General features: G+C 40.4%; 1 protein-coding gene across 10 annotated transcripts in view; it reads right to left on the bottom strand.

Annotated features, from left to right (window-relative positions):
* The window catches only part of LOC123520541 (microsomal triglyceride transfer protein large subunit-like), an 82,693-nt gene that overhangs the window by 42,105 nt on the left and 12,609 nt on the right, over window positions 1-27,979 (bottom strand). For 4 of the 10 annotated variants that reach the window (XM_045282894.1, XM_045282892.1, XM_045282893.1 and 1 more), the window contains exons 3-7: window positions 19,538-19,561; window positions 8,513-8,703; window positions 8,190-8,393; window positions 7,488-7,637; window positions 6,357-6,519 (exon numbers count right to left, since the gene is read on the bottom strand). In XM_045282894.1, the coding sequence (XP_045138829.1) occupies window positions 6,357-6,519; window positions 7,488-7,637; window positions 8,190-8,393; window positions 8,513-8,703; window positions 19,538-19,561 (732 nt within the window). Of the gene's footprint in view, window positions 1-6,356; window positions 6,520-7,487; window positions 7,638-8,189; window positions 8,394-8,512; window positions 8,704-9,049; window positions 9,217-10,805; window positions 11,184-17,598; window positions 17,647-19,537; window positions 19,562-27,979 lie in introns of those variants that run through there. The other 6 variants (XM_045282898.1, XM_045282896.1, XM_045282897.1 and 3 more) reach the window with 4 other exon arrangements.

The raw sequence follows: 27,979 nt of genomic DNA, 5'->3' as shown, positions 1-27,979 counted from the left end.
AAATCCTTTAGTGCGACATAGTCCTGCATTAAAAGTTAGGCTACAACCGCGGCGGCTCAAGTGGGCTAAGCACCGTTGAGACACCCAAAGGAGTGACAACAACACAACCACGGCTGAACATCGACAAGCACGGAGACAGCGCCCAAGGATTTTCCGTGAGCGAAAGAACATCCTAGACATCTATGATGACAATGAACTCGTCAAGAGTTACCGATTGGGCCATGAAGGATTGTTTTGGTGACCGATTTGGTGAGAGAACAGCTACAAAGCCGCACTAAGTGCAACCATCCCGTCAACCTAGAGATGAAGGCATTGGTAACTCTCCGATATCTAACAACTACAAAAATGCTGTTATGCAATGGTGATGATTTTGGCCTCTCACAACCTACAGTTAGCAAAGTAATAGGCCAAACTGTAGATGCCTTGTCTGCTCCCAACATTGCAACCAAGTTTATACGGTTTTCTACCGACCCTGAAGAACTTGAAAATAATAAGAGGCATTTTCAAGCAATTGCAAATTTCCCAGGAGTTGTTGGAGCCATAGATGGGACTCACACAAGAATTATAGTCCCTCAGGAGTATGAGCACGAATATGTTAACTGGAAAAACTACCATAGTGTGAATGTTCAGCTAGTTTTTGATGCTGATTACAGGGTCATTGACCTTGTTGCCAACTTTCCTGGCTCTGTGCATGATGCCCGGATACTGAATACGAGTGGCCTGAAACGTTTATTTGAGAACGATAGGATACCACAAGCTGTCTTTCAACACAGCCTTGTTCTCTGCAGCGAACCTTGTCAGCATTAGCACAGCATCCCTTGTCCAGTTTTCATTCCTCCAAGGGGTACCAGAAGATTGTTTTTCTAGCTTGAAGCGCTGCGACAACGGACTACTCAGAGTCAATTTAAGCAGACCACATAGTAGTTTGTTATGGTTAGTGAAGGTTGCGTTAGGCTTTGTCAATGAATTCTTCAGTCACAGAAAATAATTACTTATCTCAAAAGTTTGTTTCCATTAATCACAACTGATTGAAAAACAGTAATATTTATAAGTATGCTTTTCTTTACATTTTTTATAAGTTTTTTATGGCATTTTCTTGTAGAAATATGACTTTTTTGCTCTTTGATGTATTGCCATCACGCCTTCTCATACATGGAACCTGTCCTAGCTAGGGCAGACTCAGCAAGGCGTAAGTCCATGATTCAGGACTTGCTGAGCCTGTCTCAGTAGGTCTCAAGCAAAATGTCCCAGCTAAGTAAAACTTTTAAGAAATGCTAGGTACATTTCTATAAATCCCGGCCCAATGTCATTTACCGTTTCATACATTGTTACCAGGTTTCTTCGTTCTCTTCTATCTTGTAAGATTGGTAGTCCCATTTCCTTCAGCCTTTCCTCATATGATAGGTCCTTTAGTTCTGGCACCATCTTTGTAGCTATCTTCTGTATCCGAACTAATATTCTTATATCTTTTTTAGAGCTCAGTGACCACACCATTGTTGCATATTCCAGCTTAGGACATATCATGCTCATGATAATTTTTTTCATCATATCTTTGTCCATGTATTGAAATGCCACTCTAATATTAGTCAACATTTTATATGCTAATCCAAATATCTTACTTATGTGTTTTTCAGGATTCAGATTTTCCTGTCTAATCACTCCCAGATCTTTTTCCTCTTTAATCTTCATTATTTGTTCCTCTCCCATCAGATAGTTCCATACCGGTTTTCTCTTACTCTTTCCTAGTTCCATTATGTGACATTTCTTGGCAATGAACTCAAATTTCTACTTCTTACTCCACTCGTAGATTTTGTTCATATATTCCTGCAGCAGCAAACAGTCCTCTCAGGTTTTAATTACTCCGAGCAATTTTGCATCATCAGCAAACAAATTAATATAACTGTTTACCCCATTTTGAATGTTGTTTTCATATACCTGGAACATAATGGAGGCTAACACTGACCCTTGTGACACTCCACTTGTTACTTTACCCCAAGATGAGTATGTATCTCTGATCACAGTTCTCATCTCCACTGTCCTTCAAATAATCCCTTATCCAATCTAACAAAGTTCCTCACAGTCCTCCTATGCTCTCTAACTTTCACAGTAGTCTGCCATGAGGGACTTTATCAAAAGCCTTTTTATGTCCAGGTATACTGTGTCCACCCATCCATTTCTGCTCTCCAGTCCCTCTATTACTCTCGAGTAGAAACTTAATAAATTTGACACACATGACCGTCCTGTCCTGAACCCAAATTGTTTGTTCGATATAACTTGTTCTTCCAGATATTTAACCCCTTTTTCTTTGATAACTGTTTCACATAACTTCCCACAACACTTGTAAGTGACATCAGTCTGTAATTAAAGGCTCAGTTGACTTTCCTCCTTTGAATATTGGGATTAAGTTGCCTCTCTTCCATTCCCATGGTACTCTCCCTTCTTTTAGCACCCAGCATGATACACCATCTGGCCCCATTGCTTTTCTGACAACCAAATTATCAAGTAATCTTCCAATATCTTCTTTTGTCCAATATGATTTCCTACAATCCTCAGCAATGCAATGTGCTATTTGGTTCTATACAATCCTCTTCTTCAGTAAACACAGTTTTGAAGCTCTCATTCATTATTTCACTCATTTCCTCTGCTGTTTGGTATGTTTTCCTTCCTTTAATTATTTTTTCTCATGTTTCCTTATTCTTCATCTTACCATTTATATATTTGTAGAAAAGCTTGGGTTTATCTTCGCTTTTTTGCACCAAATCTTTCTCAAAGTGTGTGTGTGTGTGTGTGTGTGTGTGTGTGTGTGTGTGTGTGTGTGTGTGTGTGTGTATGTATATATATATATATATATATATATATATATATATATATATATATATATATATATATATATATACACACACACACACACACACACACACACACACTCAACCCTCGTTTATCAGGATTTCAGTTAATCCAGACAGTGTCCAATTAACAATTTAATAATTTGAGTCCAGATTGGCAACAAAATTCATTCAAACTATGCACGCCTCGCAGACTTTTACAAACGGCCAATAGATGGCGGCGTCGCTGTGGAAGACGGTTGTAAACAAATCTGGCTGATGCTAGTGAACACTGTGTCCGGTGTCAGTGAGCAAGTTTGTGCATTTTTTCAGTACCTTAGAACTCTTAATTATAAGTCTCCCATGGGTGTTAGGCATAAGTGAGTGGTCCTAGTTGGGACTTTAAAGATGGAATTAATAAGAAAATTGGAGAAAGAAACTGGTGTTATTAATGTTTGTGAGGAGTATGGTATGGCCAAGCAAACTGTGTTGGACTTTAGTAAATCAAAAGATAAGCCGGTAGAATATTCTGCCAAATACTGTGAGGATGCTCCATCAAGTAAAAGTGGTAAAGGTGCACCAAGGAAAAATGCAAGGAGTGGAAAAGATGCTGTCACCGTTATAATGTGGTGTGTGCAGCAGCTAGAAACCTGGCACAGAAATTGATATAGAGAATCTCACGGGGAACGATGGGTGTCTGTGGCGATTCCGCAATCAAAACAAACTTTTTAATGCTACTGTACAGGATGTAGCTGGCGATGCTGACATACCCAGCATCGCATGGCAAGGCTGCATGTTGTGGTAGTACAGTATATTCATTGTACTTCATGTTTATGAATTTCTTTTTTTTTGTACACTTGGTTATTACCGTATATTGCGGCCTTTGAGTCAAGTTTTTTAAGGTCTTTTTTATGGTGAAAACTAGTGGTCGATTTATGGGGTAGATATAAAACAGTAACATTCGAATATATTTGCTACAGTAACATCAGCATACTGGAAAACTGCTACTGAACTTAGCCTGAGGGCTGTGCTTACATGTTATTCAAGTAAGACACGGTAAAAACCAGAAACTTCTGCTCATGAGAACTGCACATACTGACACTCTGTAGTAAAAAGAATGAATAATGTACCTACACAATATTGTAGTTTATTACTTTAGAATATTTCATTGATACAAAAGCTAAAAACATAAAAGTTTCCTAACGAAATGATCGTGGTTGACTATTCAGTGCTGACAGGCATTCTATTTGAAAAGCTGTTTAGGTGTGAAATTTTAATTATCATTTTAGGTTTTTAAATATTTTTTATTATTTCAGGTATTATCTTTTAAGGTTTTGTATCAATAAAATATTCTATAGTAATACACTAAGATATTTCTGTAGGTACGTTGTTGTTCCTACTTACTACAAAACATCAGTCCCTTGCACAACATGGCAGAGGAAGAATCTGTTTCCCTGAAGCAGGAGTCTTATTTGGTCTCCCTGAATCCCTTGCCTATGGAATATTCACATCAGCTTTGAACATTTTCCTTTTTGGAGTATGTGCAGTCCCAATAAGCAGCAGTTACTTACATTTCTTTTGTTCCAATGTTTGAAGCAGGACTGTAGGTGGTTGGACACATCATTAGAGTTTTAAAAGTAAATATTCGTCTGATATAGTGGTGAAGCAGGTGAGTACAGAAAAAGAGTAAAAACTGGCAGCTTGTTTTTGTTGAAATGCTTTAAGTTGGTGGTGTTTTCAATCTGTTTGAATTGTTTAATTTATTTTACTGTAGATAAAACTGAATTGACAATTCAGTACTAAGTGACTCAGGGCAACATTGGGCCAGGCTAAGTAATAGTTTAGGAGAGTCGACTTTATCTGCAAGGCATTATCTACAACATTTTATAGAGGTCGATTTATGTGCCAGATAAACTTATAAGCCACAATATAGAGTACTGCAAGGTTAGTTTTAGTGTTAGGTTAACTAAGATTAAGTTTATTTTTATTTGATTGGTCAGGGAAACCAAAATAAACAAAATTTCGCATTTTCTAAAAAGTCTAAGGTGCCCCCCCCAAAAAAAAAAGTTGGTAAAAAACAAAGGACCCATTTGCATTATCTGGACTTTTAATTATCCGGACTGGTGCCTGCACCATTTAGTCCAGAAAAACGAGTGTTTAGTGTGTGCGTGTGTGTGTGTGTGTGTGTGTATATATATATATATATATATATATATATATATATATATATATATATATATATATATATATATACACTAAACCCTCGTTTTTCCTGACTAAATGGTGCAGGCACCAGTCCGGACAATTGAAAGTCCGGATAATGCATGCAGACTAAATGGTACAGGCAATGGTCCGGATAATGAAAATGTCCAGATAATACAAATGGGGTCCTTCGTTTGCCAAATATGGTCATTTGTCTCCTTAGACATTTTGGGGAACTGCAAAATTTTATCTATTTTGGTTTTCTTGAACTAAACCTAAACAAACAATTTACATTAATGTAAACTTAATCTACATTAATGTAACACTACAACTAACCTAACAGTACTGTACATTGCGGCTTATAAGTCAATCTGGCACATAAGTCGACCTCTATAATTTGACCCCAAAATGTTGTACTATCAGTTTACCTTGCAGATAAGTCAAGCCCCCTTAACTATTACTTAGCCTGGTCCAATGTCACCCTGAGTCACTAAGTACTGGGTTGTAAGTTAAGTAAAATAAAACAAATCAAACAGATTAAAAACACTATCAACTTCAAGTGTTTCAACATTAACAAGCTGCTAGTCTTTACTTTTTTTCTGTACTCACCTTTTTCACCACTATATCAGACAAATATTCACTTTTAAAACTCGAATGGTAAGTGTCCATCCCCCTACAGTCCTGCTACTCATGGGGACTGCACATACTCCCAAAAGGAATATGTTCAAGGGTAATGTATATAATATTTCATAGGCAAGGGACTCAGGGAGGCAAGATTAGACTTCAGGCTCACGGAGATGGTCTCTTCCTCCGCCATGTTGTGCAGGGGACTGACACTCTGTAGTAAGTAGGAACAACAACGTAGTACCTAAACAAATACTGTAGTTTATTACTTTTGAATGTTTTATTGATAAAAAGCTAAAAACGTAATCGCTTCATAATGATACAATCATGATTGACAACTCAGTGCTGCCACCTATTGATAAGTATTTCCTTTGAGCAGCTGTTTAGGCACAAAATTTTAAATATGATTTTGTTTTTAAAATATTTTGGATATTATGTTCTTAGTTTTTGTATCAATAAAACATTCTATAGTAATAATCTAGGGTATTTGTGTAGGTATGTTGTTATTCCTACTTACTACAGAGTATCAGACCCCTGCACAACATGGTGGAGGAAGAGGCCTTCTCCCTGACCTAGGAGTCCTATCAGGAGCTTGAAGCATCTTTTCCATTCTTTACATTTTACCTTGGGACACCTTTACCACTTTTACTTGATGATTTCTAACTGAAGTTAATAGTCATTGTATTAAAAATCTTCAATATTCACCTTTGAGTTGTAGCACTTGTCTACTTATGACCTCTGCTCCAGACTGCCTCCTTGCCCTCACCCTCAGGAAATGAGTCTCCACTGATGTAGCTTTTTGCAGTATTTTGTCTGCATTCAACACATATGTAGTTGTTGCTTGACCACTGACCTCTGCATCAAGAACCTAGAAGTATTGTATGTCACAAGTTTAATTACCACTCACACCTTATAAGAATATTGCATTATCTGATGAAGATCTTTTTATGACATGTAAAAAGAACAAAAAGTCATAGCCATACACTAAATGTCTTAACTTAAATGTTTTAAGCTTTTTTTTGTTTGTTTCTAAGTTTACTTTTTCTAATATTCATTTTTTGCTGAAAGTGTAGGCCAGCAGAGAGAGAGAGAGAGAGAGAGAGAGAGAGAGAGAGAGAGAGAGAGAGAGAGAGAGAGAGAGAGAGATGGTAGAAGAGAACACAAGTTGTTATGAAGAGATAACCACGGGAAAAGGAAGAGGAGGGGCATGTGGGAGGCAGGAGTAGCAGGTGGAGGGATGAGGAGAGACAAGTTAATGTACATTAATCAATTTCTTGAAAATTCAGGACAAGTATAGCACAGTATTTTTTTTTTTTTTTTTCATTATAACTGGCAAGTTAAATCTATCCACAATTCCACTGAAAATGTTGTTTGATTATTAAATAATACCAACAAAAGTATAACTGTCACACCTGAACATTTTCAGTAATGCCATGTATCACAAAATGTTGTGGTAAATGAATGTGTCCAATACAAACTACCTCAGTAGATCTATAAGAGCTTAGGTTTACTTCATCTACCACCCTATCCATCTTAGGTGCAACTCATTACAAACAAGTTCCATCTGAAGCCATAAAATTCTTGTACTCAACAACTATATCTATTAATACTTTAGGTATCTTTACAAATAAAGCAGTTTAGTGTAATACTGACAATTAAGAAAGGTAAATTTTGATGCTGGATCTGATTATAGATTTTTATTTTACAGACACACAAAAAGAAAATAATAACAATAATAATGATAAAAAGAAAAGAACAAATAAAATAAAAAACTAAATAAGTAAATAAATCAATAAAAGAATAATTAAATTAAATAAATGAAAAGTGAATTCTTACTTTGTTTGTTTGATTGAAGTACGGCACTGACACGACATTCTGACAGTTCTGCTTCAGCTTTGTTATGTGTGAAGAATCAACCAGCTTGTAGGTCACCTCACACCTTCCTGACACATCGACTTCACTTTGCTTGATGTTCTTTGCTTGATACTATCAAAAATTCACTTTAGGAGTTTTATGTACCCATTATTTAGCAATGACAAAGAAATGCTTCCATGCATTCCACACTTCAGAAAATATAAGTAAAACAAAGTTTTACTTTGAAACAAAGAAGAGTACAATAATGAATTCTGAAAGGGTAGAGCAGCTAAGGAGAGAATGTCATGCAGCTGCAAATTGTTTAATCTGAATAAAAAGTGATAAAATAGAGGTTCAAGTGATCCAGCACCTTGCCACAGTTCTTTAATAATAAGATGAATGGGGAGAAGCAAGTGACTGCTCTTTCTAACTTTTGAGCGAGTTCCAAAAGATAAGTGTCATGTAACAGACTGAGGGATGTACAAGATATGGAATGGTAAATGGGGAGAAAATTCTGCTACCAAATATAAATGAAGATTCACACGTTATCTTTCAAAATTGCATTGAATGAAAAGCCATACGATATAGTTTCCACATATTAACAAAATGATACCAATAAAATACTTCTGACTGACAAAATACAAGAAAGTTATTGTAATGTAAAGATGACCATTATTAAATTACCTGGAAAAGACTAGCAATTCCTTTCATCACATTTATGATGGACAACTCTCCTCCTTCTATATGGTACACATCTCCAATCTCTCCATTGTTCCAGTGCACAAAGAGTGGTTGTAGCGGAAAGCTCTCCACCTTTGACGATTTGTGAACAAAACCCTCAGGGGAAGGTCCTTGGCGAGCCTTCACCGACAACTTTGGCGTCACCACCTGCACAGAGAATTAAAATATGCAGTAGTAACAAAATGTCTAAATAGAGAAAAGGGAAAAAGTTGAGAAAAAATGACAAAATAATAAATAAATCCAATTAAAATTTTTTAGAAACTAACTGTAAGCTGTAGTATTTGTTCATTGTTGTTGGTCGGGTGTTGCCACACAGGTGTAACTTCTGCTGTTAACTCCACCTTAAAGCCAACATCTTTGGCTGTAGAAACTGGCAGGGGCTGTGGCTCATTCAAGAGCACTGACGTCTCATACTCATACACATATAGTGTCCCAACTTCAAACTGACGTGTGTATGCTGCAATAAGAAAATATGTAATGAGCTTAATAGAGGTACTAGTTGTATGTACATATGTGTATGAAGGAATAATAGATTAAGATTTTTCTGAATATGGGCATGACAATATGGTTAACTTATAAACTAGCATTAATATATTTTTTTTCTGAATACATATGTATGTACTGTATATACCAGTGAACAGTTTCTGAGAAAAGTGTTATAAAGTCTGTTATGTAAGGCTTGCTTATATGTTTCTGTGGATCACATACAATTCTGTGGAGATATTAGTATAACTACACAAGTTCTTTATGTGATGCTGCTGTGGGAGAACAATAAGAGATGTTCAATGAGTTTTCAGCTTAACATAGAAGGAGGAGGAACAGGATCCTGATGAGCTGAGGACAGCACCAAGGAATAGTGCCCAATCCTATTCCAGTGTCAATCATTGGGCTACTCTCTTCATGCAGGGCTGAGACTCGTGTGAGGATCACCTCCGAAGCAGTGGTCCATCAACTGCAGTCACCAAGGAAACTGGCCATGGTGGAAAGCATGGTCATGGATAACTGATACTTACATTGGTTCTTGACTAAGGATCAGTAATGGATCCATTATTACTATCTTGCACAATCACCTAAACTGTCATAAGTTCCCTGCTCAATGGTCCCAAGAATGCAAAAATCTAGAGAGAAGAGGAAGTGAATTGGGACTTCAATCAATATGCCAATCCTCATGAGAAAAGATCTAGGGGGATTCAAGATGTGAATCATAACCTGGCATGAAACAAGTTCCCATTATGATCAGGAAATCAAAGACAAATCTAAGCAATGGAAGAATTTTTCCTCTCCACCACCCTGGCATCCTAACTTTCACCTTTTCCCACATATGAATAAGTAGCTGTGGATTATCTCTTTTGTTGATGATGAGGAGACCAAGGAGAAGGTCATGGAGATTTGTGAAGGATTTAATCCACTGTTCTTCAGTGACAGAGCTTTGCAGCTGGAGAGAGATTGCAGATGTGCATCATGGCCAAAAGTGATTACATTGAAAATTTTTTAAAACATAAGTCAAATGAACCTTTGGTTTATTTTTGCTTCTTCTGAGTTAGGCAGAAGACTCATTCAACACCCCTCGTATGTTAGATAAATTATTTCCATGGCTCTAGGATAAAACTACCCATTTATGAGTTATTCAACTTATAATACTTTGGCTTCATAGCAAAGCCTTCTATCTCTGTGCTCTGTGAGATACAGCTTTTCTCAAAGCTTACTTTACTTTTAATCTCTTGCATTTTCTCTTTGTTGGTATCTATAAAAGCAGGAATTGGGACAGTAGTAGTAATCAAATAGAATTGAAGTGTGGTAGACAGTATTGTAATACGTATTTGATTTTTTGCATTACATTTTTTCTCTCTCTCACACACACACACACACACACACACACACACACACACACACACACGGCCCGGTAGCTCAGTGGTTAGAGCGCTGGCTTCACAAGCCAGATGACCGGGGTTCGATTCCCCGGCCGGGTGGAGATATTTGGGTGTGTCTCCTTTCACGTGTAGCCCCTGTTCACCTAGCAGTGAGTAGGTACGGAATGTAAATTGAGGAGTTGTGACCTTGTTGTCCCGGTGTGTGGTGTGTGCCTAGTCTCAGACCTATCCCAAGATCGGAAATATTGAGCTCTGAGCTCGTTCCATAGGGTAACGTCTGGCTGTCTCGTCAGAGACTGCAGCAGATCAAACAAATAGTGAATTACACACACACACTTAGGACAGAAAGTGAAGATATTAGTACTAAACTTTAAAGAATAAAAAATCTAAGATGATGCAGGCATATATATATATATATATATATATATATATATATATATATATATATATATATATATATATATATATATATATATATATATATAAAGAATATTAAAGAGAATAAAAAACACAACTGATATAAACAACAACAATTGGTATTTTGGTTTAGTCAATTTTAACAAAATCATAAATGTAAAGACTGAATCAATATCAATATCACATTAGTATCAACATAGCCTGTCACCATCACTGATGCCAAAGCAGCTTTACGAGACATCTGGAGGTCACTGTGGCCATGAAGACTTACCTGGGTAGGAGGAAAGCAGCACAAAAGCATGGGCAGGGGCAAGAGCACATTGCAATACTGCCCAGAGCACCCATGATAGTGATGCCATGCCAAGAGTGAGGAAAGCAGTGACCCTGCAGTGCACCATCAGCACGGGGGTCGTCACAACACTCACCAACATGACCTCACTTGCCACATAGGGCTAAACCCCTCAGTTCCTCATAGTTCACTATAGTTTGTGTCCACGGGAATGCTTTGTAATGTTCCACACATCCATTCAGTGACTTTCCTATGGCACTACTAAGTCTGAGGAGCCTTGCACTGTCATCTGGTCATGACGTATTGTGGTCCAAGGCTGCCACTTGCATGTAAAAATACACTGACAACAATTTTAAGTGCCTGATAAAAGATATCAAATCAAAGAAGTAAAGATATGACTGAATAAAAATCAAACATTAGATCTTAAACTTGTTTTTAGTCTATGTTTGATTCTCAAAAGACGAAGCTCACATTGCAAATATGTTGTGTCCATAGTGAGGGGCTCAGGAATAAAGTGGGAAAAGTTACTCATGTCCATTGATGAGGGTTGAGGAACAGACTGGAAAAAGCCAGCAATAGTAGTAGTAGTAGTAGTAGTAGTAGTAGTAGTAGTACATGGTTGTTGTTTTTGTTTTATTATTATTGTTGTTGTTGCAGGAGGAGGAGAAGGAGGAGAAGGAGCTGTTGTTGTTGTTGTTGTGGTGGTGGTGGTGGTGGTGATGTTGTTGTTGTTGTGGTGGTGGTGAAGAAGAAGAAGAAGAAGAAGAAGAAGAAGAAGAAGAAGAAGAAGAAGAAGAAGAAGAAGAAGAAGAAGAAGAAGAAGAAGAAGAAGAAGAAGAAGAAGAAGAAGAAGAAGAAGAAGAAGAAGAAGAAGAAGAAGAAGAAGAAGAAGAAGAAGAAGAAGAAGAAGAAGAAGAAGAAGAAGAAGAAGAAGAAGAAGAAGAAGAAGAAGAAGAAGAAGAAGAAGAAGAAGAAGAAGAAGAAGAAGAAGAAGAAGAAGAAGAAGAAGAAGAAGAAGAAGAAGAAGAAGAAGAAGAAGAAGAAGAAGAAGAAGAAGAAGAAGAAGAAGAAGAAGAAGAAGAAGAAGAAGAAGAAGAAGAAGAAGAGAAGAAGAAGAAGAAGAAGAAGAAGAGAAGAAGAAGAAGAAGAAGAAGAAGAAGAAGAAGAAGAAGAAGAAGAAGAAGAAGAAGAAGAAGAAGAAGAAGAAGAAGAAGAAGAAGAAGAAGATGATGATGATGATGATGATGATAATGATGATGACGATGATAATGATGATGATGAAGAAGAAGAAGAAGAAGAATTAAGATGATGATGATGATGATAATGATATAACGATGAAGAAGAAGAAGAAGAACAAGAAGAACAAGAACAAGATGATGATATTAAAAAAAACGTAACGGATGAGAGAGAGAGAGAGAGAGAGAGAGAGAGAGAGAGAGAGAGAGAGAGAGAGAGAGCAGAAGACGTATAACGGTAGCAGTGAGTGAGCGGGCAGGGGTAGCAGAGAGGGCACGATATGTTGCCCGTATTATGAGTGCGGGATAACGCGGCACTTCCTACCTCTCCCGTCACTCACTCTTCCCCTTGTGGCTCCGTCTCAGCCTTTTCTACCCAACACCCAAAATTCAAACATATTCTCTAATCCAGTGGTTCCCAAACATACAACTAATGAAACGCGATGGCCTTCCTGTAGTACATGATCACTTTCGGAATCATATGCGATTTTTAGTTATAATAAATTGATTAATTTCTCGAAAAAAAAAAAAAAAAAAAAAAAAAATATATATATATATATATATATATATATATATATATATATATATATATATATATATATATATATATATATATATATATATTACACTGGATAATCTGGCATCAATCAACTGGTAGAGAAGAAACAGATGCATCCCTCGCATCAAATTGAGTTATGTTCCTTGTTGTTAGTTCATTTGTGTGTTCTACTTGTGAATAAATTCATATTTTGTAACATTGAATTTTTCTGGAACCAGGTGGTACATGGAGACTGTACGGGTCCTTCGAGTTAGGGAGGCGGTGGCGTATTAAGTAGATAAGGTTGTGAGCGTGGGATCGGGCAGACGTCCACGCGAAGGTTCAAATCCCACCATATACCGATTTGAAGCTATGCCATTTGTCGAGTGGTTTAAGGTTACCTACATTGTTCACTGTTCACTGTTTGATCTGCTGCAGTCTCTGACGAGACAGCCAGACGTTACCCTACGGAACGAGCTCAGAGCTCATTATTTCCGATCTTGGGATAGGTCTGAGAGACCAGGCACACACCACACACCGGGACAACAAGGTCACAACTCCTCGATTTACATCCCGTACCTACTCACTGCTAGGTGAACAGGGGCTACACGTGAAAGGAGACACACCCAAATATCTCCACCCGGCCGGGGAATCGAACCCCGGTCATCTGGCTTGTGAAGCCAGCGCTCTAACCACTGAGCTACCGGACCGTGTCACCATGATACCCGTTGTAGGTGGTTACACCAAAGATGCGCTTGAGTGGTTATATGGGTCCTAATATAGGTAGCACTATAAATAAAATTGCCTGCGCACTAATAGGCGGAATCTTAACAGCGCTTCCTACATATCCTCTTCAAGTATGCCTACAGGCGCTATAGGCCTTAACATTGAAATAAAAAGTGGTTTGGGAACCACTGCCCCAGTCTCACACAAACCCTATTTCTTTAATAATTCAGTTTATATATATATATATATATATATATATATATATATATATATATATATATATATATATGATACTCGGTAGTCTATTACTATAACCTTAGAAAGAAAAAAATTCGTGACACCAATTAGTTTTGAAGGTATTGTAGGTGCAGCGAGAAGAGTTTCTGAATACTGTCCTTTATATTAGGATGTTTTCTAGATACTACTTAATCTTGCCGCACTTTTCTTTTACTCTCCTAACTTTCATGCATCAACCACTACCACATGCAACGCCCTTTTCCTGCAAGCATAACGGGAAGCGTTTATGTCAATGATTTCTTTTGTATTCTACTTACTCACAGACGCTTTTCTCTTCCTTAACCCAGCCATCCATTTCCTCTGCACTCTTTGACGTTATGTGTTATCTAGCTAACCACTGCTCTTCCTAAAAATAATCACATCCAGAAAAGTATCATATCCGCATATTTTACCAACTTACAAATGAACTTCCTCATCTCTCTCTCTCTCTCTCTCTCTCTCTCTCTCAGTGATCCAACTGTCCCTCCTTCACACAAAGTACTACATTCATTCTCCTATACCCTACCCTGTTCTGCCTCGCCTCTGCGTGAAAGGGAAGTACCGCCACTGAATCTTCACTAACAAGGATATGACAACCGGCCTGCATCCTCATTATAGGGAGGAGGGGAAGAATGAGAGAGAGCGGGAGACACAGGGATGAGGGAGATTACGCAGGGGTGTACGGTTACTTGAGTGTGGGAAGGAGAGCAAGTGAGAGAGACGGAGACAGAGGAAGGGAGGTAAAGAGGGAGGGGCGAGTCAGAGAATGGAGAAACAGTTACCTTGTGACCTACAGTTTCGACTCTTCTAATCCCTCGTGTCATCTAGTACGTTTCACTAGTGTTACTTCCCTTTTCTTGGTTTCCTTCCGCCTCAAGTCGTAGAGAAAATAGTAATGATTAACCACCAGGACAAGCAGAAAAAAAAGATAAGCGACGGAATAAATAAATAAATGCATGACAATAAGATCATAAAAACAATATAAATAAATAAATAAATATCAATGAAAACACATGAGTTTACGGCAAGGGACTTCACGAATACCAAAGCAGGAAAGAACCGCAGCCAAGAATACAAAACATACAGCGATGAGATCCACGAGAACCATTGCTGGCTGGCTGGCTGGTTCATCCCTCCCGTCCTTTGCCTGGCCCACTAAAGCCGCCCACCACCACCACCACCACCTCACTAGGCCAGCCGGAAAGCCCAGAGCACCAAGAAATTCCCTAACCTGTGATTCGAAGAAAATGTATGGTGGAGAGAGAGAGAGAGAGAGAGAGAGAGAGAGAGAGAGAGAGAGAGAGAGAGAGAGAGAGAGGGGCAATGACCTACAAGCGTACTCCTACAGGTATCTCTACATAGTCTACTCATTCCCTTCCCTGAAGTGCACCTGCAGTCCTTTATTGTAGTGATGATGGTGGTGGCGATGGATAGTTAGTTACATTAGTAATGATCATGGGATTTGTGGTGTGGTAACAGTAGCAGTAGTAGTGGTAAGGTAGTAGTAATGGTGGTGGAGGTGATGGGCAAGATAAAGATCACGTGCCGGAAGGATTGGATTGGATTGGATTTTACTTTCGGCGCCTCAACATCTGAGGCGTGCCGGAAGGTGTAAATGTAATATTAATGATTATAACTGGTGGTCCTTGCATTGATGGTATTGTTTTTTTTTTTCTTTTTATCTTCAAAGTGGTGATGGTGGTGGTGGTGGCGTTAGCAATGTTATTAGTGACGGTAGAAGAGATGCCGTCTACTACATACCTTGCACCAACCCTCCACCACCATCACCACCATGCACCACTGCTCCGCGCCCTGACCCGGTACATTCTTCACACGTCCTACACACACACACACACACACACACACACATCGAGGAGTCTTTAAAATGCTCAACCCGTGATACAGGCTTACCGTTAGCTACCTCTGCAACCCCCACCACAAAAGACACCAAGAGCACCACACTTTCCCTCCCCTCTCGAGTCCCTTCTAACCCCCAGCCACCCTTTCTTACCTACACGAACTACTACACTGCTATGGTGCGTTCGCGGACGAAGGTTTGTGGGAAGGCAAAAAGAAGACGCATATAACCTGTTCAGCACGACCTTCCTCAGCGGCAAGGACGGATGGAGGAGGGGACGGGCAGAGGGAGGGTAGGAAGGTATAGAGGGTTGATCCTCTGAGGATGGGTGGAGTGTGGGCAGGAGTAATTACTTCAGTGTTTGATATTAGTTTCTGTGGTCTAGTATCAACGACACTGGGAAATTAAGGTGGTTCATACGGTCAGTGATTGATGTTATTCATTCCTATGGCTAAATAATGCAACTATATAAATAAGTAAAGAGGAAGGCCGTAAATTAGATGATCATCTAAATTTCACTGCTTTCATTTCTGGACGAATGATGCCAATATGGTGTATCAGTCACGAGGCATTAACAAACAGAAGCAGGTGATACAACATAGAAGGAACACTCGAGTGCCGCGTCACGCTGCTAAAGGGAGCAAAACACACAAAGGCTTTCAAATTCTCACCCTGATTACATGGTTTTTTTTCAACTAATTACCATAAATAATTACCATGATAACTCCACAGCTAAGCAGGCGAACCAGATTAGAATCCCGTATCTACTTTTTATGGCATAGCAGCAATCTATTTATCATTTTTTCTTTCCTGTTACAGTGAATGACATACCGACGAAAGGTTCCACCTCAACAATTCTTAGTAATTCGCTATCTAAAACAAAAGGACAAATGAATAAATTAAAATAACTTTGCTAGACGCTTCCCTCGCTCCATCGCCAGTCTCTCACCCAAAATTAAGGTTATGAAGGAAGGAGGGCGGATATAAGAGCGTGTGTGTGTGTGTGTGTGTGTGTGTGTGTGTGTGTGTGTGTGTGTGTGTGTGTGTGTGTGTGTCATCAGTGCATTTCTAAGATGAAGGAACTGTGCGCCAGATTGTAGTACTGTCTGGAACAATTATTGAAAGATCAGTGAACAAAACCTCAGTAAGCTAGGGAGAATGAAAAACAATTAGTGAGCATCCCGTCTTTGGTATCTCTCCAATAACAACACAGCAATTACTTTCGTGGACACATCACTAATAAATACAAGTTTCTCTCTGAAGTATTAGCCTTACAGTAACTATGAAGATAACGTCACTTTACTTTGGCCTTTCCTCTCCTCTCGAATAATCACTGAATCTCACCACCAGCTTAATTCCTCAACAGCATCTCCGTCCCTCCCCAGCCCCAACCCGCTAACACGTATTTGCTTAGTAAATACGCTTAGTCTACTTGGTTCTATGCAGGATGTATTAACAGTGGCTTTCCAGTGTTCATTTCACAAGTATTCCATAGAAAGTGGGACAGGAAATTCAGGCCACAAAAAAAAAAAAAAAAGTTTTACTGTCAAGAATACCAGGAACAAAGCATCCTGAAGTCATATCACTTTCCTTACATTTCGTAACTTTGACAATGATTGATTTCTTCGTAGCAGAAAGCGGATAATGACGCATTTTATGATTAAAACAGACAACAGGAACATTATTCGGTCACGTCTTAATGAACAACTTGATGTTCACGCTGGTGCACTTCACACATCGTTACGTCAGGCACACTGGAGAAGCACTTCACAGACTGTCATGTGCCGGTACATCCACAACGGCACCTTATTATTAACTATAAATGCTGACGACATACCGAAGAGTCGCACAAGGATCACCAACCTGACCTGACTATATCTCGCGTGTAGTCGTCCACATCTTTGTCACGGATAGCCCAGAGTTTCCCATTTGTTTTTAATCCATCATTTAACTGTCAACACTGCGGTGACCCTTCTGACTGTGGTAGTGATCAGTGTTTTTATTTTCTTTTTTCATAAGATATTCCGTCCATTAGCAGAGAAACACGAAGCCACGACATTCACTTTTAAAGCACACAAGTGATTTAGCAATGGTATTTGCGTTGGAGGGGCACGTTAATGATACAAAGAAATTCTCGCCTACACGTCCCGCCACACTAGAACACCGCGACGAGCCGGGGAGACGACCACCTTCCTCCGCTCACCTCCCGCACCTAACTGTACCTGAGCCTGGCGGGCGGCTCAGCGGCCGAACACCCGGACGGAGCCTCCAGAACCTGGCTGACGTGGCTCACTGCCAAACAGTAAAGCACTATTTGTACTAAATTGACACCATGCTGCTCCCTCACTTTCCAGAAAGCGTTCATTTACCAGTGGCGTATACTGGAGCATCAACTGCAGCACTGGCAGTCAAGCAACATTCCGCCACACCCACCGGTGCATCGCACCATAAACAAGAGTGACCAACGAATACGTTTAATGATCTGCTGCTTATTTCTCACGACGCGAATGCATGACTGAGTGACACATCTCCTTGCTTGTACATACGTTTTGTAATTTACTAACTGGAGGCAGGTCCCCAGGCCGCCTCGGAAGAAACCTTAATAGCCCGCGGCCCCTATCCTCAGAGGAAAGGGCAATTTAGGAGACTGCCAACGGTCGGTCAGTTTCTCTCTTCCACTCCCACAACCATCATACACTCTGGGAGATTAAATTATTCACGTCTGCGTGTATACACCATATGCGTGGACCTGTAAGCCTACAGGTCATTAATTTCACATTTGTTTTCGTTTTTTGTCACACCATCTTATTACTTAAATTTCATTCGACCTTTATGTTAAACTTGTATTCTGCTTCTTTAATGATGAATATGTCATGTTCAGGAACTGAGATAAAAAAAAAAAAAAATTTGCATATCAAAATCCCAGAAGAGCGTCAAGCTCTTTACCGAAGGTAATTATTTTAATTTGTTGAGAACACTTCCTGACGTCACAGCCTTTTCTAAGTTCTAAAAAAGCTGATCTATAACAGTGGGGTGCAGACGGAGGCTACGGAGCGTCTCAAAGCACGCGCACGCCCGCCCGCCCGCCCGCCCGCCCGCACACACACACACACACACACACACACCGCGAGAGGGTCCGGGTTCGAGTCCCGGAGGCGGCGAAGCAAATGGGCAAGCCTCTTAATGTGTGGCCCCTGTTCACCTAGCAGTAAATAGGTACGGGATGTAACTCGAGGGGTTGTGGCCTCGCTTTCCGATGTGTGGAGTGTGTTGTGGTCTCAGTCCTACCCGAAGATCGGTCTATGAGCTCTGAGCTCGCTCCGTAATGGGGAAGACTGGCTGGGTGACCAGCAGACGACTGAGGTGAATTACACACACACACACACACACACACACGAATATACTCGCCTGTCTTCTTTTGGCACACGAAGACACGTTGAGCAGGTTGCTGTTCCTCCATTGAGTCTATTCCATGACATGCAAACACAAACACAAACACACACACACACACACACACACACACACAGTTCAGCAGGTCTGTCACTGCGAGCGAGCGATTACTGTCTTCCTTATAAGCAGTGTATAAGGAGTGGAACTTGCGGCTTGAAAGGTCCTAGCCTTACTCATACATCAGACCGTATGAGCTGCATGCTTATTCTGGGAGCCTGACACCTAGTTCACTTTCTTTTTTCTCTCTTTTTTAAGTAGGGGCACCGAGCAAGGAGAGAGAGAGAGAGAGAGAGAGAGAGAGAGAGAGAGAGAGAGAGAGAGAGAGAGAGAGAGAGAGAGAGAGAGAGAGCACTACCACATTTCATGCTAATTACTTTATTCATATAACAATCAAAACAGTTGTACTAATCTACTACTCACAGAACACATTAGCAATACTACAAAATCATCACCACAAATATCTGACAGTTGAAAATGCAATGTAATAAAAAAAAATAAAAAAAAAGAGAAAAAACGTAAAAACCCCGAGATGCACTGCAATGAAAGATACAATGGAAGAAGTCACGACAAGCAACACTGAGGACACGAGAGAACATTATCCACAACTAGAGACACAGGTAGAAGAAGTTACCTGGCGCCTGCTGACAAAAGGTTCCTGCAAAGAAAACAAGCCACGTTAAAAGCCATGCAACGCTCAACACTGAAGCAACAAAGGGGCATAAATCTGCTTGAAGCTGAAAGAGAGAGAGAAAAAAAAGGATGATAGCCAGTATACCCAGCGGCGAGCGATACGACAGGATGATTTGAGAGAATTTCGGAGGTGATGAAGGGGTAGCGATGTGGAGATTGAAGTTGGGAAAAGGTGGTGGTAGTAGGTGGGACCAGCTCCTCCACCGTGGGTCACGCAGCCAAGGCTAAAGGTGTGAGAGAACGAAGAAGTTGACGAAAATACAATTGTTATTATCTGATTCAAGATTAACGTATACAAGTGTGACGCAAATGTGTGTGTGTGTGTGTGTGTGTGTGTGTGTGTGTGTGTGTGTGTGTGTGTGTGTGTGTGTGTGTGCACGCTAAGAATCATTGCCATCTTAAGACTTTTCCGTGAAAGCTTACAGTTTATATTATTGTCTCATCTCTGCATCTTGGTAGGATCATTAACACACTACATACACATCCACAGCTCTGATCCAAGAAGAAAATAAGTTTATTCATCAGCGGAAACCTTTGTGACGGAACTTGAGTGCGAACCTACCCTGCCAAATGACGGGCTAGGGGTCTATGGAGAGAGAGAGAGAGAGAGAGAGAGAGAGAGAGAGAGAGAGAGAGAGAGAGAGAGAGAGAGAGAGAGAGATAATGTGAGTGCTCAGGGTCGTTCAAGATAAGTTCAACCAATCAGGATGCGCCACACATCTGTCGGATGCTCCTCGCCTCCACGCCAGCAAATAATTTTTATCGCTCTCCTCCTCCTCCTCCACGCAGCCACCCCCACTAGGCGACGCTAACCACTCCTGCGACACCTCGGCGGCGGCAAGGCCACGGCGATCACGACAGGGAGACGAGCTGTGATTACACGTTGATAACAATGACAAATGTGTTGTTCTTCGTTCTTTATGTGCAGTCAATACAACAAATCAAATTTCAGTTAACTAAAATTCACCGACTTCACCCTTGGCTACCGAAACCATTACCTTACCTTATCTAAGTTAACGTCCAAACAATTCATAACTACTCAGTCACTCGTGTGTTGGAAATGTTTCCAAAATAATTCCTTATTTTTTCTTAATAACTTCAGCAACATTTGCGGCCACCTTTCCTCTACCAAATCTCACTGAAATGCAGCTGTCCGAGACAACTGGCAGTAACTCCATTTTTGTTCCTTCATACTTCCTTTATCCCCATTTACAATCGAAATGTTGCGTCTATGTGCACAACGACCAACTTGTTCTCGTGCCAACGCTACTGAATCTTCTGAATTATCTGTCATCTGGCTACCACTTCAAAGTCACCTCAAACTAAATTTACCTGTGTTGCATAACTCTTAACTCCTCTAGCTACAAATATAATAATTCTTTGACTTTTCTTAGGTCCCAAAGTCGAGTACATCCTTCCTCTTACAGAGATTGCATTCTTAGAGACTTCAATGTTCGTTCACTAGCAGCTCTTGCTTTCTCCTCCCTTCACTCACCAAACTGGTGAACTAGCCTTCCACTTAGCTTTCCTGAATGACCTACAGCTATCAGTACAACACCTTACTGATATTCGGATATTCCTAACCGCCTTGGAGATACAATCAACATGCTTGTCCTTTCCCTAACTCATCCTTCTTTTTGTATTCTCTGTTGGGCTCCTCCGATCACAACATCGTATCTATATCTTGTCATATCTCTCCAATCCCTCCTCAGGACACCCCAGAACGGAGGTACCTCTGACATTTAGCGTCTGCTAACTTTGGGGGACCTGACCGGGTAATATGCTGATCTTTCCTTGGAATGATTATTGCTTGTAAGTCCGACTCTTTCTCTGTGCTGAGCGCATTACAGAGGTGATAGTGTAGAGGCATAAATCCTTCACTATTTCTCTCGCCATAAGCCTTGCAAGCCAGTTCTCGTATTATACAAGATGAAGACGAGGCCCACAAAAGGCATATGAGCCTTCCAACATCTGAAGCTCGTACACTTCACATTTCTTTTTTTTCCGAAATCATACCAAGTCTGTTCTGTAACTAGCCAAAAAACCTCATTCATCAATAATAGATGTCAACATTTTTTAAGATCCTACTTCCCTTGTGTTCCTCTCACTCTTCCATCCTCTGACTATTTGATACAATCCTTCCTAATGATCCTAACGATATTCTTCATGTCCTCCCTGGTCTTTATCCTCGGAAGGCTTACATACCAGACACACCCTCCAATTATTTGCAATATGACTAAGCAAACACTTCCAACGCTATCAGTCAAGAAATTTGTCAAACAGTGCTCTGCCTTGTCACCCACTCTCATCTTACTATTCTTTAATGAGATTTTAAGCCAAACTTATTTTGTGATCAACTTCTAAGCTGATGATACCATTCTGCCTTTGTTCATGTCTTTTCATACATGTAGATGTTCAATCCTTCATGAATTATACAGTTCAAAGGAAAGCCACAGAACATCTGACTGAGACAGAGCAAACAACGTTCTTCAATGCCTCAAAAACTTAATTTCTCCATCTATCAACTCAACGCAACCTTCCAGACAACTATTCCCCTTCTATTCGATGGCATTCAACTATCCCATTTACTAACAAGAAATTTCATATTTCACCTCCACCAATTTTTCACATATTCCCAGCTGCTAACTCTGTACAGGGGTATTATTCATCCATCTATGAAGTACGTTTAACATGTATAGGGGTGGGGGAAGGGGGAGGGTTCCACGCATACTGCTCTTCTGAAGACAGTGAAATGAAAAATATTTCCTCTATCAACTCTTCTGACTAACAGTCTTCAGCCTCTATCTCTCCTCGGCCTCACTGCACAAAACTCTATACACTCAACCCTCGAAACAATGGACCTCCCATCAACGGATTTCGGAAACTACGGACAAATTCTGGAGTCCGGTTTAATCTACGGACGAATATTAAAATGCGCGCGATTGTCCGTTCCCGGCAAATTATTGTCCGGTAGATGGCGGGTCGGTCACATCATCAGCTGTTGGCCACCATGTTTAATCTTCAGTCCGTGCATTTTCAACCGACAGCAAACATTGTCCAGTGCTTACCACGGCTTTTTTATGCATTTGTACCCTTCCCACGAGTGCTTAACCTATCCAAAATGCCTCCTAAACCTAGTAAACCAGTGAAGCGCAATCGAAAGGCTCTTCCAGTGGCTGCTAAGCTTGAACTACAGTACTCGACACGCCAGTAGGCCAGGCGGTAAAAAAATGGCGCATAGTTATGGAAATATTCAATAAACAACAGTCTGTACTTACATTCAATACTTTGTTGGGTTGGGTTTCCTTTCCTCCTGATGACGTCCTTAAGCCTCATGGGGACAGACAGTGCCAGATTTCTAAGTATTTGGGGGTCAATACGATCCCATAAGGCACGAATCTCACTCTCGAGCTTAAGAACAGACGATACGTCCTTCCCGTGCAGATCTCTTTTCACGATCTGCCACAGGTTTTCTATGGGATTAAGGTCCGGGCTGTTGCCCGGCCAATCATCAATAAACTGCATCTCACAATCACGAAGCCACTGGGTTACTGATTTGGCTGTATGAGGCTTGGCCCCATCTTGCTAGAAGACAATAGCCTCAGTGTCTTCAAATGCCTGGGGCAGGAAGTCACACAGCAACTCTAAGTAATTATACTGATTTACTTTCTCTTTATTATGAAAAACATGAAGTTGTGCCTTACCGTGACCAGTAAAGGCACCCCACACCATCAAAGAGTCTGGATGCTTAACCGTAGCACACGTGGCCTGTACACGTTTTCGTCCCTATTGCAAGTCACCATAAAGGTGCTTTCATCGGACCATAGTACAGTCAGCCACTTCTCCTCATCTCACGCTCCGAATTTCCTGGCAAACTGAACCCTATTCACTTTGTGCGTACGGGTGAGAAGGGGCTTCTTCACTACGCGATGGTTGCTGTAGCCCAGCTCGGCTATGAGGCAGGACACCGTACGCACAGAGACGTCTCCCAGCGATGTAGGGTTTTCTTCCTTAATTTTTCTGGCTCAGATACGAGGGCTAGACTCTAATACACGCTTCACTATGTTCCTGCAAGGATCACTGGTTTTTTTACTAGGCCCTGGCCTTCTTTCATGAGTTGTTGTGTCCTGACTGCCCTGCTGGTTGAATCTGGCAATCCAACGGCGTACAGAACGCTCACTCACACCAAGTTGTGTTTGCAACCCAGATTCTTTCAATGCGATGATCTGAGCGATTTTATCTTGTGCTAAATGTGTGTTTTTCCCCATATTAAGAACACAGAACCACTGATAACACTGCGACATGGCAATAACATGTGGTATTAATTATCGTGAGTCTCTCGTGAAAACGTCGTCCACTGGCAACTAGAGAGTGATTAAGCCTTTTTTGGCGCCTGCAGCATTAAGCTCCGCCCATTAGCTGTCGACCCCATCGGCCAACTAACAAGTCTTAAAAGTTTCGTACAGAGTATTGATCAATTCTTTTCTTGCCAAATTGTAGGCCGGGTGAGTAGGACCACACGAGCATAAAGCCCAGGCCCTGTAAAACTACAACTAGGTAAATACAACTAGGTAAATACACACACACACACACACACACACACACACACACACACACACACACACACACACACACACACACACACACACATTGCATTGCATAAGCAATTGATAAGTGGAATAAATTGAGCAGTCATGGCATTGACGCGGTGTGTGTCAATCAGATGAAAGAGAGATATGACAGGAATGGACAAGGAGACAGGACACAGAGAGCTTTGTTCGGGCCCTGTAATACACAAATAAGTAAATACAAATAGGTAAATACACACACACAGCCAGAGGACCGGGGTTCGATTCCCCAGCCGGGTGGAGATATTTGGGCGTGTCTCCTTTCACATGTAGCTCCTGTTCACCTAGCAGTGAGTAGGTACGGGATGTAAATCGAGGCGTTGTGACCTTGTTGTCCCAGTGTGTGGTGTGTGCCTGGTCTCAGGCCTATCCGAAGATCGGAAATAATGAGCTCTGAGCTCGTTCCATAGGGTAACGTCTGGCTGTCTCGTCAGAGACTGCAGCAGATCAAACAGTGAAACACACACACACACACACACCCACACAAACACACATGCCCGGTAGCTCAGTGGTTAGAGCACTGGCTTCACAAGCCAGAGGACCGGGGTTCGATTCCCCGGCCGGGTGGAGATATTTGGGTGTGTCTCCTTTCACGTGTAGGCCCTGTTCACCTAGCAGTGAGTAGGTACAGGATGTAAGTCGAGGAGTTGTGACCTTGTCGTCCCGGTGTGTGGTGTGTGCCTGGTCTCAGGCCTACCCGAAGATCGGAAATAATGAGCTCTGAGCTCATTCCGTAGGGTAACGTCTGGCTGTCTCGTCAGAGACTGCAGCAGATCAAACAAACAGTGAAACACACACACACGGTAAGGCACACACGGTAAGGGACACAGTGGACAAGAGGAAATGTATCCAAATTTTTGGGCTGGGGAAAAAAAAAGAAGTTTGTAAGAGAGAGAGAGAGAGAGAGCTGACTAAGAGTGTTATAAAATTTGTTCAGGACAGCACACAGGAGTTAGAACAAGAGGTGGAGGAAGTGACAAGATTGGGAAAGTTTGGTGAAAGGGGAAAGAGACCACTGAAAGTGTGAATGAGATCTCAAGTGGCAGCAGAGGAGATAATGGCAAGAACAGGGAAATTAGCTAAAGATATTGAATTCAAAGATATATGGATAAAAAGAGATAAGAACCTGGAAGAGAGAGAAAAGGAGATAGTACCCAGAAATGAAGCTAAGGAAAAAAATGAGAAAAGGACGGAGTTCAAGAAAAAGAAATTCTACAGAAGAGTTCTGGATATGAGACTGAAGAAGAAGTACGTATCTTCAGCAATAAGAAGAGATATTGGAAGAGGCAAGAAATTAAGAGTGACATATACAAATATAGATGGGTTGCTGTCCAGTGTGAAGGAGAAAAGACTGGATATATGTGCATAGTAGAAACAAAACTAAAGGAGGAGGTCCATATTAACTTTAAAGAAGAGGGATATACAAGTTGGAGAAAAGACAGAAAGGGAAAAGGGAGTGGAGGGGTACTAATAATAGTTCGTGATAATATATGTGTAGAAGTAGTGCACTATGGGGATGGCATGGCGGAAGTTATGGGAGTAACAAGCAAGACAGAAGAACGGAAAAAACAGCTAATCACAGTCACATATGTGCCACTGAAGACAAATACATGGAGAGCAGAAGAACATAAGAAAATGCAAGGAGAGGTGATTAAGTGCTTGGATAATATGATAAGAAAAGATGGAAAAATACTATTAGTAGGAGACTTTAATTGTAAAAAAAAGTAAACTGGAGAGAGATGGAAGTAATGGGTAATGCTGGATCATGGAGCAAGGTGTTGTTACCGTTAACTATGGTGAATACATTGGATCAGTGGGTAGAAGAATCAACATGGTACAGAGGAGAAGAACCATCATTGCTTGACCTAGTATTCACAAAGAAGCCAGAGCCCCCTCCCAGCATACCGTGCCTTAGTCCAATGGGAATAAGTGACCACGTTACACTAGTATTAGAAATGCAGGAAGATGTGATAAGATACAGTGAGGAATACAAAAAAGAGATTAAATTATACAAAAGCAAATTTTGAAAAGTTAAGAATTTTTTTTTATGAAACAGATTGAAGGAACATTATGAAAGGAAAGACAATACAGGGCAAATATGAAATATTCCTAAAGAAATATAATGAAGGAGTGAAGAAATACGTACCTATCTATGGAGTAAAAAAAAGTATACAAGCTTGGTACAATGGCAGATGTGTAGTAGCTAAAAGGGATAAAGATAAAGCTTAGAAGAAACTAAAAAAGCAGAGAAATGAAAACAACAGACAGCAGTATAAGGATGTGAGAAATGAATATATTACAGTAAAGAGAGAGGAAGAAAGAAACTTTCAGAAAGATGTGGTGCGAAAAGTGAAGATGAACCCAAACTTTTTTACAAGTAAATAAATGGTAAGATGAAAAATATGGAAGCAATAGAAAAATAGTTAATGGAGGGAAGACATACCAAACAGCAGAGGAAATTAGTGAAATAATGAGAGCTTCAAGACTGTTTTCACTGAAGAGGATTTTGCACAACCAAATAGGACATTGCACTGTCCAGGCTTGCAAGAAATCATAGTGCACAAACAAGAAATTGGAAGACTACTAGAAAATTTTGATGTCAGAAAAGCAATGGGACCAGATGGTGTGTCAGGCTGGGCACTAATGGAATGTAAAGATCAATTTATTGTTAGAACCAGTTTGGGAAATGTTTACCAGCTCATTAAAAAGAAAGGAGAGTACCACTGGAATGGAAGAGAGCTAACATAATCCCAATATTCAAAGGAGGAAAGTCAACTGAGCCATTAAATTACAGACCAGTGTCACTTACAAGTGTTGTGGGGAAGATATGTGAAATTGTTATCAAAGAAAATGGGTTAAATATCTGGAAGAAAAAACAAGTTATAACGAATAGACAATTTGGGTTCAGGACAGGAAGGTCATGTGTGTTGAATTTATTATGTTTCTACTCAAGCGTAGTGGAAGGACTGGAGAGCAGCGATGGATGGGTGAACACTGTGTACCTGGACATAAAAAAGGTTTTTGATAGGGTCCCTCATAACAGACTACTTTTGAAATTGGAGAACGTACGAAGACTGAGAGGAATAATTTTAGACTGGATAAGAGATTACTTGATGGACAGAGAGATGAGATGAGGGATACATACTCATCCTGGAGTAAAGTAACAAGTGGAGTGTCGCAGGGGTCAGTGTTAGCCCCCATTATGCTCCAGGTATGTGTAGATAACATACAGTATGGAGTGAACAGCTATATCAATTTATTTGCTGATGATGCAAAATTGTTAAGAATAATTAAGACCCGAGAAGACTGTTTGCTGCTGCAGGAAGATATAGGCAAAATTTATGAGTGGAGCAAGAAATGGAAGTTAGAATTCACTGCCAGGAAATGCCACGAAATGGAATTAGGAAAGATTAAGAGAAGACCAGTATGGAACTATTTGATGGGAAAGGAAAAAAATAATTAAGACTAAAGAGGAAAAAAAAATCTGGGAGTGGTTATACAAGAAACTCTGAGCCCCGAAAAACACTTACGTAAAGTATTTGGAACAACGTACAAAATGTTGACTAATATTAGGGTGGCATTTCACTGCCTGGACAAAGATATGATGAGAAAAATTATTAGGAGTATGATACGTCCATAGTTGGAATATGCAGCAATGGTGTGGTCACTAAGCTTGAAAAAGGATATAAGAAGATTAGAGCGAATCCAGGGGATATATATAAAGATGGTGCCGGAACTAAAGGACCTAACATGAT

Source organism: Portunus trituberculatus, chromosome 47, assembly GCF_017591435.1.
Source record: "Portunus trituberculatus isolate SZX2019 chromosome 47, ASM1759143v1, whole genome shotgun sequence".
Lineage (NCBI taxonomy): Eukaryota > Metazoa > Arthropoda > Malacostraca > Decapoda > Portunidae > Portunus > Portunus trituberculatus.
Note: the sequence above shows the minus strand (reverse complement) of the source record. Positions and strands in the feature narration are given on the sequence as shown.